General features: G+C 35.6%; 1 protein-coding gene across 2 annotated transcripts in view; it reads left to right on the top strand.

Moving 5' to 3' along the window:
* Positions 1-16143, top strand: part of Nipbl (NIPBL cohesin loading factor) — a 153700-nt gene that overhangs the window by 53798 nt on the left and 83759 nt on the right. For both annotated transcript variants that reach the window (XM_048428991.3, XM_048428995.3), the window contains exons 2-4: positions 9613-9755; positions 10854-11019; positions 13644-13771. In XM_048428991.3, the coding sequence (XP_048284948.1) occupies positions 9692-9755; positions 10854-11019; positions 13644-13771 (358 nt within the window). In that variant the 5' untranslated portion in view covers positions 9613-9691. The remainder of the gene's footprint in view (positions 1-9612; positions 9756-10853; positions 11020-13643; positions 13772-16143) is intronic.

Here is a 16143-nt window from a genome sequence, read left to right as displayed (position 1 = left end):
AACATTTAAAACAAAAACTTAATTTAGAAAGAAATTTTAAAAAGTGGCTTTATTTTGACCTTCTAATACCATCCATCTCTGTTTTAGAAACAGCCTTTTTAAGATAGTCTCAATTTGGGGATGCAGATCTTAGAGACAGGCTATTTTATTTGCAGCACTAAAAAAATATTTTTATGTTGGGGGAGGATAGACTAGCAAACCAAAACACACTAGCACTTTTCTTCTATAAAATCTTTTTAGTTTTACTTATTTATTTACTTACTTGAGGCAGGGTCTCATATAGCCCTGTATAGCAGAGGACTTCCTTATGCCAAGTGCTGGTTTACTAGCATGTATTACTACACCCTATTTGTGAAGTGCTAGGGATGAACGCTGGAATTTCTTCATATCTGACAACTGAGACACACCCCAGACTCCACTCTATAAATTTTAATATTATCATTCTGGGATTTAGTGCTATTTTTTTCCATGATGCAGTTTGTATATTTATATACTGATATGGTCTTACTTTGTCTAAGTACTCAGTCCTCATTATATACAACTGCCACTAATTAAAGTAAGTTCATGTGAAATTGGGAAAGAAAACAAATATCAAGGCAAATTCTTACATTTTTGTTTCTCAGCAAGCAGAACTTCATTTTATAAACTGTTTTTAAAGAATGCAAATCCCAACTTGATTTTCTTAGTGGTTAATTTTTCCTTATATAATAAACTTGGTATAACATAGTATACCCTTCTATGTTATGTATGTACACTTCACTGTACATATTACAATAGAGCTACATGATTTAGGCATGTAGTATTACAAACATTTTTTGTATTCCTGGGATGATTCAAGGGAAGTTCTAAAATTTAAGTCAATACCCCGTAGTAGCTTTGTTTTATTTTATATTTTTCTTACTTAATGGTGGTAATTTGGAATTTTATAGAGGCAGAAATGTTTTAAAGGAAGTAAATTTTCACAGTGGACAGGGGTTGTCGATTGATAACTTTGTTTTTGAGCTAGGATTTGAGGAAGATCCATTCATTCATGTATGAATATAATGTGGAAAAAAAGGTACCTAAATAGCAGATGGGGAAACAGATTCTGAAGGTAGTTTGACTAAAGTGAAATGATTAAGTAGTGCAACATAAGATTTATTTACTTAACTCTGTAGCTTTTGAAGATTTATATTCCACTCATTTCCCAAATGGATTTGAAGCCATCATAAAATTCAACATAATATTAACTGAAGTAATAAAATATATCGGGGGGTGGGGGTGGGATGTGTGTGCGCACGCCCACCCATGTAGATGTGTATTAAGTACAGAGGTTGATATTGAGATGTATCATTCAATCACTTCTCTCTTTTTAAAATAGGGTCTTTCAATCTTTGAGCTTGCCATTTAGACTCTGCTTGGCTCACCAGCTGGCTTTTCCCCAGGATTTACTCATTTATACCTAACCTAGTGCTAGGTTCACAGGCAGGCAAGCACCATACTCATTGTACCATCTCCCTGGCTCCGAGATTTGCTAGTTTTGAACCTTGTCTACCCCAACAAAAAATTTTACATTAGCAAAGAAGGAAAAGCATCAGTTAAAATAGTCCATATTTATGAAATTTGAGTCAAAGATGAAAATAATCTTATAATCACATGGTATAAAGATTTTGAATTACAGCATATCAGATATTTGTATTCTATTCTTGGGCTACAATCTAATTATTTTTCTCTGAGAACTTAGACAAATGCTTAGCTTTTAAAAGAACTTTTATTGTTTTATACCTTTATTGGCTTTTTTGTTTTTATTTTTGGACATAACAATGTAGACGAATTCTTGTATTCGTAAACAGAGACTGTGCTTTTGTTTCCCAGCCGCCCAGACCTGAATAATCACACAGAAACTTTATTAATTGCAAGACTGATGACTCAGGCAGTCTTAAATTAACCCATTACTATTAGTCTATGTATTGCCACATGGCCATGGTGTTACCTCATTTTCTACATGTCTTGTTTCCTCGGCAGCTGGCTGGCATCTGCTTGACTCTGCCTACTTTTTCTCTCTATCTCTATTTAGATTTCCCACCTGGCTTTACTCTGCTAAGCCATTGGCCGAAAAAGTTTTATTCATCAATCAATAAAAAAAACACATATAAATAAGGACATCCCACATCGTGTATCCATGGTTTATAATCTTTTTATGTACCAGGAATATGAACCTGGTTTAGAAACACTTGAATTAAGACTCATTCTGGTACCTAGCACTCGGTAGGCTGTATTAGAAAGATCATGAATTCAAGACCTGGTCTATCTAAGGAGATCCTACCTTCAAAATAAACAAGTAAACATAAAAGTAATGGAAAACACCCAAGTTCAAATCTTATCTCTACTTTCTACCCATGTAGCTACAAACTCCTCAGGTCCTAAGACTTAAAATTTTAACTAGGGAAGTAATAACAATCATTATAATAACCTTCTTGTGACATAGTAAAGATTGCGCTTTGTGCGAGTGCATGCGTGCGTGTGTGCGTGTGTATGTGTGTGTGTGTGTGTGCGTATGTGTGCGCACATATGCCTGGCAGGAAAAAGTGCTTAAAAACAAATATCCTACTACAAAGTTACCTTCCTCTTGCTCCTGTTTTTACAGACTGAGTAGCTCTTATCCAAAATGCTTAGTATCAGAATTATTGCAGATTTTTATACTTGGGTATGGTTTGTTTTGTTGTTGTTGTTTTGTTTTAATTTGGGAATATTTGTATACAAATAGGTATTTTGAGAATGAGACAAAATCTAATCATAAAACTCATTTGTTTCAGCCAAGCAGTGGTGGCGCACGCCTTTAATCCCAGCATTTGGGAGGCAGAAGAAGCAGAGAGATCTCTATGGGTTCAAGGCCAGCCTGGTCTCTAAGAGTTAGTTTCAGGACTGGCTCTAAAGCTACAGAGAAACCCTGCCTTGAAATGCCCCCCCCCCAAAAAAACTTGTTTGTTTAATAAATAAAGCCTGAAGGTAATTTTTTAGAGTCTATGCTTACTGAAGAAGATAAATTTTAAGTAGTGCTTTCTATATACCTGTACTTTTCCTATTTACCCTGTGTGCCAAGTATGTGTACCATGGCACATGTGAGGAGGTAAGAAAGCTACGTGGAGTTATTTCTGGGCTGCCTTTACATAGGATCAGTCTCAAGTTGCCACAGGCTCGGCAAGCTATGTTCCTAGCCCGGATATGCCCATGTTATACTTCACGGTCACATGATGTCTGTCAGTTATGGAATTTCCCCCTTGTGGCATCATGTCAGTGCTGAAAGCTCCAGTTGTTGAAACATTCTATATTTTTATCCTGTGTCATTTAATAGTTATTCTATGTAATATATGGATTCTTCCTGAACTATTTTTGGGTTTGGGAGGTAAGGGGTAGTAATTTTTGTGCGGCTGGCGTTGATTGTACCAGGGCTTTGGGAAGGTGAGTCAGTGACTCCCATTGAGCTACATTCTATAGCATAGCTGTAATTCTCACTATTTTTATCCTTACCAGCTTCTTACTTTTGAAAATTGCAGTTAAATATTACACAGATATTTATTCTAGATTATTTAAATCCAGTTTTAGACCATTGTTGCATGCTAATACTATTGTATTCTCACAGAACCTTTTGCTTTCTCTCTCTCTCACTACTACCCCATCTTTCTTTTGATTATTTTATTACTCCTAAGTGAAATCTTGAGTTTGTTTATAGCAAGGATATGGGAACTCCTTCAACATTATATGATAAACTCTTACAGGCATTTCTTCTCTGTCCATATGCTCTGGTCAACCTGTTTATAAATACATCTTGTATATTCTATCTAGTATTCTTTAACGTGTGGTACAATCCCTTTTGTTTGCCCAGCATATAGTATCTGTGACACAAAACTGACATTGGGTACACCATCATAAGAACCAAATAGTGTAGAAATGTTTGTTATATTGGATGCCATGCATAAGTTTGTGTGAACTACTGACCAAATCTAACTTTTAACTGCTCATTTAACAATATTAGAAAAAGAATGCACCATATTTGTGTGTGTATATATACTGTATATATATATAAATATAGTCTGGGATAACATAAGAATCAAAGTACAAAAAAGTATATAGTAGTTGCAGTACACTTTTATCGAAACTTGCTACATTCCAAGCACAAACCTAAGTACTTTACATCGTTGCATGTATTAATTCAGCTCATCGTTATAACAAAATTAGAAATAACAACTACTTGTCTCTTACAGATATAAGCAGTTGAGGTACAGAAATATTGAATAATTTGTTTGTGGTTGCCTAGTGGAAGAGCTTAAATAGCCCAGTTTTTTTTCTTTGATTATATATTGTGACATTGTTGATTATACATTTTAGTTATGTAAAATGTCCATGTGTCTGATAGCCTAGATCTCAGGCAAATTCTTACCTTCTCTGTATACCAGGTTACTCATCAAAGATTAGATGAAAGTACACTTAAGTGTTTTAAAGCAACTTTATAATACAGTAGCTGCTTAATAAACATGTTATCTTTTCTGCCCATTTTATACTGCTAAAATGCTTTATAATGTGTTAATATGGGCACATATTTTTGAGTCATATATGATCAGTTCTTCAGGGCATATTCTTATATGCATGCAATACATGTACAGGGGCATGCAAGTGTGGGTACATGTAAGTGTGAGTGTACACTTGTGCACATATGCGAGTCATAAGACAACCTCAGGTGTCTTTTCTTTTTTTTGAAACAGGGTCTCACTATGTAACCCAGGTTAGCCTGGAAATCATTGTGTAAATTAGGCTGGCCTCAAACTGACTGGGATCCACCTGCCTCTTCCTTCCAAGTGCCAGGATGTTGTTTCTACCTGTCAGACTCACTGGGATTCCCCTACCTCTGCCCTCAAAGTGCTGGGATAGTGTTCAACCACACTCAGGCCAACTTTTTTTTCCTTAGAATTTCTTGTTGCCCATCTAGGATTTGTTGACTGGCCTGTTAGTCCTAGAAATACACCCATCTCTATCTCCTCAGCATTGATACAAGTGTACTCTACCATACCAGACTTTTAAAAAATGGTGATGGTGGGTTGGAGTGGAATAAGTATATATGCACATGTGTCTGTGAAGCCAGAAAAGAGTAGACTACTATGGAGTTAGAGTGAGTCCCCCAGTGTGGGTGTTTCGAAGGTCCCCTGGAAGAGCAGCAAATGCTCTTAACAACTGAGCATGTTTCTAGCACCCTACAATGTGTGTGTTGGTTTTTACACAAGTGCTGAGGTTAAATTCAAGTCATTATGATTGTGCTGAAGGCACTTTACAGACTGGGTTATCTCTCATCCATGTTCAAGATACTTTCTATTATTATTATTATCATTATTATTATTATTATTACTATTACTACTACTATAAAAAATGCCAATCCAAATTCCCACTCCCTCCCCTCCCACACTCCCTCCACATCCTCTCACTCCACCCCTCTTCAGTCCTAAGAGAGGGCAAGGCACCCTGCCCTGTGGGAAGTCCAAGGCCCTCCCCCTTACATCCAGGCTTAGGAAGGTATGCATCCAAAGAGAATAGGATCCCAAAAAGTCAGTACATGCAGTAGAGACAAATCCCAGTGTCACTATCAGTGGCACCTCAGTCTGCCTCAACTGTCAATCACATTCAGAGTGACTAGTTTGATCCCATGTTCGTTCACTCCCAGTCCAGTTGGAGTTGGTGAGCTCCCATTAGCTCAGGAAAACTGTCTCAGTGGATGAACCCCTTATGGTCTTGACTTCCTTGCTCATATTCTCACTCCTTCCACTCTTCAACTGGACCTTGGGAGCTCAGTCCAGCGCTCCGATGTGGGTCTCTGTCTCTGTTTCCATCAGTTGTTGAATGAAGGTTCTGTGGTGATATTTAAGATAATCATTAGTCTGACTACATGATAAAGCCAGTTCAAATACCCTCTCCTCTATTGCTTAGGGTCTTACCTAGGGGGTCATCATTGTGGATTCCTGGGCATTTTTCTAGAGCCAGGTTTCTTGCTAACCCCATAATGGTTCCCTCAATCAAGACATCTTTCCTAGCTCTCATATCTGTCCTTCCTCCATCTCGACTATCCCATTTCCTCAAGTTCTCCTCAACCCTCCCCTTCTACCCTCTGCCCCCATGCTCCCAAATTTTGTCAGGCAATCTTATCTGTTTCCAGTTTACAGGTGGATCTATATATGTTTTTCTTTGGGTTCACCTTATTACTTAGCTTCTCTAGTATCATGAACTATAGGCTCAATGACCTTTGTTTATGGGTAGTATCCACTTATGAGTGAGTACATACTATATTCGTCTTTTGGGGTCTGGGTTATCTAACTCAGGAGAGTATTTTCTAAGTCCATCCATTTGCATGCAATATTCGAGATGTCATCGTTTTTTACCACTGAGTAGTACTTTAATGTGTAGATGTGCCACATTTTCTTTATCCATTCTTCAGTTGAGGGGCTTCTAGGTTGTTTCCAGGTTCTGGCTATTACAAATAATGCTGCTATGAACATAGTTGAACAAATGCTTTTGTAGTATGATTGAGCATCTCTTGGGTATATTCCCAAGAGTGGTATTCTGGATCCTGAGGTAGGTGGACTCCCAATTTCCTGAGAAACCGCCACACTGATTTCCAAAGTGGTTGTACAAGTTTGCATTCCCACCAGTGGTAGATGAGTGTTCCCTCTTACTCCACATAGGTTATCATTGGTGTTTTTGATTTTAGCCATTCTGACTAGTGTAAGATGGTATCTCAAAGTTGTTTTGATTTGCATTTCCCTGATAGCTAAGGAAGTTGAACATGTCCTTAAGTATCTTTTGGCCATTTGAAATTCTTCTATTGAGAATTCTCTGTTTAGTTCAGTACACTATTTTAAATTGGGTTATTTAGAATTTTAATGTCTAATTTCTTGAGTTCTTTATATATTTTGGAGATCAGACCTTTGTCTGATGCATGGTTGGTGAAGATCTTTTCACATTCAGTAGGCTGCCTTTTTGTATTGACTGTGTCCTTTGCTTTACAGAAGCTTCTCAGTTTCAGGAGGTCCCATTTATTTATTGTTGCTCTTATTGTCTGTGCTACTAGGGTTATATTTAGGAAGTTATCTCCTCTGTCCATGCATTGAAGGCTACTTCTCACTTTTTCTTCTGTCATGTATCAGGGTGGTCAGATTTATATTGAGGTCTTTAATTCATTTGGACTTGAGTTTTGTGATGGCGATAGATATGAATCTATTTTCATTCTTCTGCAGGTTGACATCCAGTTATGCCAGCACCATTTGTTGAAGATGCTCTTTTTTCCATTGTATAATTTTAGCTTCTTTGTCAAAAATCAGGTGTTCATAGGTGTGTGGATTAATATTTGGGTCTTCCATTTGATTCCATTAGTCAAGGTCTCTGTTTCTATGCCAATACCAACCTGTTTTCATTACTGTAGCTCTGTAATAGAGCTTGATGTCAGAGTATGTAAATACATGCACACCACTAAGAAGAATACAGTCTCATGTTTACTTTTATTGTTATCCCAATTTATATGTGGTCATTTTTAGGCTAAAATACTTGGCTTGAGGTTGGATTTGTTGTACATGCTACATAGTAAATTAAAGTCAGGTATTCCCCCAATAGAACCCTCTCCTTACTGTTTATTAGTTCTTATCTGAACCAAATATGCTTAAATATGGAAGTTTACGTGTTTGACAAGAACTGTAAGTGAGTAGCAAAATATTTTTATGATGTTCTATAAATAATTTGCATTTGATGATTTGGTACTTTGGAATTTCCCTGTTGATATAAAGTTAAAACAAACATACTGGGTTTTAGTGACCTGTTTCATTCAGATTTTAATTTCTATTCTATATTTTAAAGTGTTTGATGTTGCTGCTAAATGTGTAGTGTTGCTTAAATTTCTTTAGTGAGTCTTAGAGTATTAAATTGATTAACAAGGGAAGTTCAAACTGGAGCAGAAGTATAGGCAATAGTAACTACATCTTTCCTCTATTGTTTCTTGTGCCATTTTTTTCAGTAGGCTTCTACCAACAAATTTTACTAGTCGCCCATCAAGAAAAGGTGTGGGCAGGGGTTGTGTTACTTAGCTGCCCATTAATAAGTATATAGATATAAAAATTATTGGAAGAAGACAAGAAGTGATTATAATGACAGAATAGCTATTACCTCTCTAAGGACTTAGGTGCTGTCCTTCTGTTTGTTCCTATGAATGTTCACTTTGTGACTGCTAAGCCTTACATCTGTATTTTGTATAACTTGTTTGCCTATATTTATAATTTAAAATTATATTCTGAGTACCACATATGTATCTACTCAAAAAAAATATTTTTGTTTGAGGGGTGCGAGTGTCTGGTGTGGGTGTGGTTAGGCCACAGCATCTGTACATGCCGGAGGACAACATGGGGGGGGGGGTCAGATCTCTGCTTCCACTGTGTGAGTTCCAGGAAGTAAACTCAGACCTTCAAGCTTCCTAGCATCTGGCTTTACCTGTTGACCCAGCCATGTATGAATAAGGGAAGCCATTTATCTCAAGTGATTGTTTGAAGTTTACAACTCAAAAACTTTTAGAGGTTCTCTTAAAAACAACTGACAAATAGTGTTGAAAATGGAGACATTTAATCCAGAAACAGCTGCTGAGAAGTGCAGCTCAGAGATGGAGGCTTGTGCGTGTGCAGCCCAGGTTTCCGTTCCCAGCACTGGAAAAGAAATTCATTTTAGTTTTCTAAGTTAGCCCTGTGTTGTAATTGATGTAGCATATACTAAAGCAGTTTAATAAAAGCATGTTTTTAATTAATGCACAAATTATTGGAGTGTCATATTGTCTTTCATACAAAAATGTTACTGAAGCTGTAAGTTGAAAGTAAGAAGAAAAAATTCTGGAGACATTAAAAGGGAGAAAATGTTCAGTATTGCAAAGTATCCTTTATATGTATGTACAAACATATAAAATTATGAATTACATCATGATAAACACTAAATATTGATCTTGAATTGTAGGATTTAAAATAAAAGAGAATAAAAGTCTTTTTACATAGGGAGACTATCTTAATGAGATGCTCACACACAAAAAAACACAAGAAGAATCCAAGAGAATCTGATGAGATAGATATTCTTCACAGGAGAGTAAAGTCTGTTTAAGAGAGTGAAAAGAGAATTAACTAGACAAGAAATTAAAATCAGATTAGTAAGTAAAAATTGAAATGTATTTAGAGTTTGGAAAGGAATTAGTGTTTATCAGGTTTGAGTACCCTTCTCTGGCAGTATATCCCAGTAGTTAAGAAACAAACTCTGGAGCCAGAATTGCACTCCACTAGTTACTTTAAGCTCCCTCTAATTACATCTTTCCTTATTAGTAAAATGCAGAAAACAATAGTAACCTTCTGTACCAAGGTTGTTGTGAGGCCTAAATTTTAATGTGTTTAAAGCATTTTGCAGAGTCTCGTATATGGTAAGTGGTATATATGGATGACTTGTTAAATAGATTGAACAAACAGAAGCTGAGATTTTTAGTTTTTAAATGGTTAAGCATCCTTATACTAGTCATATATTTGATATAGTTCCACAAGTAATATGTGGTTTTCTTTTGTGTGTGTGTTGCAGAGTTTGGGAAATGGAAAGTAATGACAGCTGGCACCTGAACTAAGTACTTTCCTAGGCAACACCATTCCAGAACTTCAGGATGAATGGGGATATGCCCCATGTCCCCATAACTACTCTTGCGGGGATCGCTAGTCTCACAGACCGTAAGTTTGGATAATTTATCTAATTTAAGTTTTGTTGTTTGCGAACATTCATTTTTAGAGACACTTGAAATTATCTTTAATGTTGTAAAGAACAGAAAAATGAGTAATATATTTGATTGTTGTACCTGTGAGAGTAGCAAAATTAATATTGCTATCTAATACATAAATTAACTTCTGTTTCCTAAAGACTTTTAAAACATGACACAAAACTTTAAGAAATGCCAAAACTAAAGAAACGTGTTGACAAATAAGAATAAGGACTTTTTTGGAATGCATTTATAAAAACAGCACCTGAAATAGCTCTCCAGCAATGAGAACTTGAGAGCCCATCTTACCTAAATTCTAGTGGTACTGGGTTTTGAATATCATGTTGCCTATTGGTAAGAGCAGTATGGTAATTACACTATGGAGTTGGTTTGAAATTACCCCAAAAGCATGATGCCCAATATTTTAGTTAGAATTTTTTAACCTTTAGACAAATTAACAAATCCTCATTAAATGTGCTAACATTAAATAGTATAATTTAAGCTGCAAAATATTTATTTTTTTTGTTTGTTTGCTGTTTAGAGTAGAGTGAAAAAAAGAACTGTTTAGGAATTTATGGCAAGAATTTTTTATTGTTCTTTAGGAATGTTGTACTCTAAATATTCTACTGTGAGCTATTTGTTTTTGTCTATTCTTAAGCTTTTAAAACTATATTGCATATCAGTGTACTATAGAGTCAGGTAGTGTTCTTGGTTTGTCTTGAGAGTGCTACTAATCTGATCCATCTTGTAGATAAGTTACCTTCCAACCTTACGTCTCAAAGTTGTGTTTTATTTAGTTCATTCAAGTTTCTAAATGAAAATTAAGCATGACTACAAAGAAGCTAAGTAATTTCTAGTACTATGGTTTGCAGTGGCCTGTGGTGTTTTGAGAGGGCTGATTTCTTGGGTTAATTGAGATTTTTTTCAGAGTGAAGAGTAATGTTTTTTAGTCATTTGTCACATTGATACTTATAACTTATTTTTAGTCTTAAAATTTATATAAACACACACATATATAGAAAGACTTCTTATAGTCAGTCAATTTCTAATAATCTGCTTTTCCCTTGAATAGTCCTGAACCAGCTGCCTCTTCCATCTCCTTTACCTGCTACAACTACAAAGAGCCTCCTCTTTAACTCACGAATAGCAGAAGAGGTGAACTGCCTTTTGGCTTGTAGGGATGACAGTTTGGTTTCACAGATTGTCCATAGTCTCAACCAGGTATCAACAGATCACATGTAAGTACAATCAATTTTATATCTAAAAGTAAAAAGTGTTTTCTTGCTAAGAAAAATCAGCATTCCTTTTTAAGTAATTTCCCAAACATTCAGATTCATATTGGGGCGGAGGAGGAAGGTTGTTGTTTGTGGTGGGTCTCGTGTATCCCAGGCTGGCCTTGAACTTGCCGTGCAGCTGATGTTCTGAATACCTCTTCTTGAGTATTTCATGTGGTGCCACCATGCTCAGCTTATGGGGTGCTGGGACTCAGTTGCAGGTTCTCATATATGATAGGTATGCACTCTAATAGTAAAGCTATATCCACAGCCTACCTTTGGTTTTTGAGACAGCCTCACCTTAAAACCCAGTCTGACCTTGGACTCACTGTTCTTTTATTGCTATCTTGCAAGGACTAGAATATGTCTAAGTTGTCACGCAAGTTCGTACATTATTTTTAATGTCAGTACCCAACCAGGAGTGGTGACTTATGCCGTTAATCCTAGCATCCAGCCTGGTCTACATAACAAATTCCAGGCCAGTCAGGGCTACCTAGTGAAACCCTATCTCTAAAAAGGAAGAAAAGAAAATGTCAGTAGCCAAGTGAGATTATAGCCAATTTTGAAGAGACATTAAAGAGATTTAGGTAGGCCATAGTCAATTTGTGACAATAGTTTTGACCCATACACATCGATGCAGATCTTTTCAACTTACGGAAATGATACTGATATCATCTGCATAAATATTTAAATGTCCTCATAAAAGTTATCTTCCCTTTTCCCATAGTATTGGAGTAATCTAGTAAATTTCTAGACACTGGAATACAATGCTGAGTATAATTAACTCCTTGGGAAGTAAAATGTTTCTTTTTCTTGGAACTGACTAGCATTTGAACATATGTATGTTTTCATACAGTAGACTTTTAAAAATAAAATTGAGCTAAACAATAAGGGTGTACTTAATATGTTTTTCAATTCAAAAGTAATAAATACTTTACGAGCTAAACAGCACAGAATGTATTAACAGTAACATCTTGGTGCAGAGAGAGGACTCAGTGACTAAAATATATGCCACTCAAACCTGATAGGACCGAAGTTCCGTCCCCAGAATAGACATAAAGGTAAAAGTAGAAATCTACCAGCCCTGCATGTGTGTCATGACATGCACATACCTGTACATGGACACATATAATAACAAGCTTTTCTCAAGTAAGATCTGTCACTTTCATCCCATTATAACCTAGTATTAAATAGTATTCATATAAACTTTCATTTGTAGTTAATTTTTCAAGTTTAAAAATTCATTACTTAGGGAAAAGATGAAGCATATTAGATGCAGTACATATCTGAGGGACAATTTCCAAGTTGACTCAATTGAACTTCTTATTAAATATGACTTTTCTGGTGAAGAAACTAAGAAATGGCTGCTTCCAAATCAGAAGGAACTAGTTTTAATTACTCTAGAAATTCCTTGGTCTAGATATTACACAGTTGCTTATACCTATACATACTCTGCAGTGGTATTTAAAGAGGTAAGGGAAAGGCATGTAAAAAATTAGGATTTATTATATAGGAAGTTTCTTTAAGATTATTTCCAGGAATTTATTGAGTCTCTGTTGGGTGCCATATTTTAGGTCATTATTGTTGGATCCAATGAGTTTCTGTGCATGCATACATGCATGCATGTTTGCCCATGCATGTGCCAAGGGTGTGCCAAAGGACAACTTTCAGAGATCAGTTCTCAACTTCTACCAAGTTGAAGCAGGGTATGGAACAGTGTTAATCTAGAAAGCAAAATAGAGTCTATTGCCATTCCTTCATGAACACACTCAGTGCCCACTAAGCTCAGAAACTAAGCAGGGTTAGGCTTAGTATTTGAGTGGGAAAAAAAAAGTTGAAGACTCTGTTTCCAAACAGTCACTGTCTAATTTGCCAATTACTTAGATGTTTACTGAGAATTGCTGCTGTGTTTATTTTTATCACTTGTTTGGTTCTGCCTCTTACTATGACTTTATTTGAAAAACCAGTATAAGATAGAAAAATCACATAACCTGTATGTCTTCTCCTAATCAATATTGCAACATTGGTTATTTTATTGAAAGAACAGTTCCAAGAAAGTCACACATAAGGGAGAGTTAAAATATTCCAAATCCAGCCGGGCAGTGGTGGTGCACACACCTTTAATCCCAGTACTTGGGAGGCAGAGACAGACGAATCTCTGTGAGTTCAAGACCAGCCTGGTCTACAAGAGCTAGTTCCAGGACAGCCAGGACTGTTAAATAGAGAAACCTGTCTCAAAAACCAAACCAAACAAAACAAATATTCCAAGTTCAAATAGTAGCTTCTTAACATTATCAACATTTCTGTATCTGTTAATTATTAATATGTAATAGACCCTGCTTTTCTTTCTTAAAATTGACATGAACATTCAAATAATCGTATTGTTTTGTAAAATTATGGTTTCAGTTTCTCTTTCCCATGCCCTAGAAAAATGAAGTGGGGTTTTTGTTTATAGTCACCCCTCTCTGTTGTTTTTGATAATTTCCTTTCTTGGAAAATCTGTGCCTTGGGCCTACTGAAGTATATAATTTTATTCTATAAGTCTTCTTAGGAAATTAATCATACTTATAATTTTTTTTCAATGCCAGAGAACTGAAAGATAACCTTGGGAGCGATGACCCAGAAGGTGATATACCAGTCTTGTTGCAGGCTGTCCTGGCAAGGAGCCCAAATGTCTTCAGGGAGAAAAGCATGCAGAACAGATATGTACAAAGTGGTGAGGTTCTTTTTTTATAGTGCATGTTTGTGAATATTGTATCAGAACTTGTTTTACACATGATCAAAATTCAAGTGTCTTTAACTAGCTGGCTTTTCACCTACAAATGTCTGTTTATATTTTGCATCAAGACAAGAGCAAGAAGGAAACTTAGTAATAGTCCTGTGGTTTAATACGTAATTAAATTCCTTGGAAATTAAAATTTTGAGGTTTTCTTTAAAGGTATTTTGAAATGTATTATTATGTGAGCTTTAGAAATTTTGCTTTTAGAAAATTAGAAAGTTTGGAAGAAATCTTTCAGTAATGAAAATATATGAAAACATCTGAGCATATATTTTATAGATATATTGTTATTTTTAGTAACAGTGTTCATGGTTATCTATGAACTGACATAATACTCATTTTGCCTTACCAGTAAAATTCAGTTTATATTATTAGTAACAAAGCTTTTGTTTATTCTAAGTGTTATAAGGGAGGTTAAATTTTAATATCCATCACAGATATCATTGTTATGTACCTAAAAGTTAGAGAAACATCATCTTCTAGAATTTAGCCGTGTTTATCAGCAAATCCAAGTTTATCCTTGACTCTCAAGGTTAAACTAGGAATAGTTTAGGTAATTCTGAAAGGTCCAAGTTAATTGGTTCTCTTTAAAAAAAAAAAAAATCATCAGATTCATTCCGGCTTACTTTTCAGCGTGTCTCCATGCAGCTTTTCATTATGTTTCTTAGTTCTTTTTCTGTATATGAATATTTTTAAATAATACTGTTTTTTATTTTGTTTGTATTTTTCTATGTGAATTGAATTTTTTGTTTTGTTTTGTTTGTTTAGTTAAAGCAATTACATATTTCCTACCTATTCCTCACAGCTCAGTTACGCTCCTCTTACCTCTCAGTTGAAAACAGGTATACAGAGCATGGCTGTGGATTTACCAGATCCAGTAAACAGTGATGAAAGGAAATACAGCTATGTATTCTCAAAGTGCTGGGGTTAAAGGAGAATATAAAGTTAGTGTTGATTAAAAAAAAAATAGGAAGCTGTAGCATGATAAATAAAATCCCAGAAACAGATAAACAACCAGCCACTGGCTCTTACCTCTACCTCAGTCTAAAATGGCAATCCTGCCTCCAAGAAACTTTAGAATGAGACTGTGTGTGAGAGCTGTCCCCTCCTGCCTTATGTTCCTCTCCAGGGCTGTGATTAAAGGTGCGTACCACTACCACCCAGTTTCTGTGCCAAACTAGCATGGCTACTGGGATTAAAGGTGTGTGTCACCACTTCTGGTCTGTAAGGCTGACGATTGGGGCTGTTTTACTCTCTGATCTTCAGGCAAGCTTTATTTATTACTTACTCATTTATTACAAATGAAATATTACTACAGGAAACTGGAGAAATGGCCCAGATGTTAATTAAAAGCATATACCATTCTTTGTTTCTACTTTGGGTTTTTGTAACTCCATTTCCAAGGGATCTAATGCCTTCTTTTGACTTTCGCAGACAGCTACATTCAAATATAAACACAAAAACACATGCATAAACTATTTCTTAAATAATAAGAATAGAACTTTAAACGAAGGCCTAGTAGAATTAATAAGATTAAGAGAATATAAATGTAATTTTGGATAAATAAAATGATTCAAGGATACTAATGCTACATTTTTTGTAACCTGTATTTGTAAGTATAAATTTGGATAATAAATCACTATAATGAAAAGTGTTACAGCATTTACCTTATTTAAGTTACACATTTTGTTTGATTCTGTATACATTTTTAGTTAAAATGTATAATTATTGTATATTGCTATATATCCTACTTTGTGAAAAGAAAAAGTAGAATTTTTAAAACAATTTGTTAATACCGTTGTCATTTTTAAAAACAAAGATTAATTTATGTGGATATTTATTATGTTGTGGGTTTGTGCATATGTGCTTGTACATGTGTGTGTGTATACATGTCACAACCACCACTTTGCATCTTTCATATTCTGAGACAGAATCTCTAACTGAACCTGAAGCTTATCTTCTAGCATAAGCTAGCTGGCTACTGAATTTTGGGGACTCGCCTGTCTTCACTCTTGCAACCTACCCCAGTGCTAGAGTTAGAAGTATGTGGCCACAACAGGCTCTTTATTTGGGTACCAGAGTTCTAAACTCAAGCCCCCTCATACTTGCTTTTTAACAGAACAAGTACTTTACCACGTGAGCCATGTCCCATCCTTAGAAAGATAACTTTTTGTTGTTAAATGCAAATGTGATTCATACACGCAGTTTTACTATATGCACGTCACTGTAATCATAGTCTTTGGAACCTTGGGGTAATCAGAAAGAGCTGCTCTGGTTTTATTTGCCCCCTTTTTTACATGGTCGTTACT

This window comes from Myodes glareolus, chromosome 15 (assembly GCF_982192425.1).
Source record: "Myodes glareolus chromosome 15, mMyoGla1.1, whole genome shotgun sequence".
In the NCBI taxonomy this organism is placed as follows: domain Eukaryota; kingdom Metazoa; phylum Chordata; class Mammalia; order Rodentia; family Cricetidae; genus Myodes; species Myodes glareolus.
The sequence above is the reverse complement of the archived record's forward strand: the minus strand, read 5'-3'. Positions and strand labels throughout refer to the sequence as shown.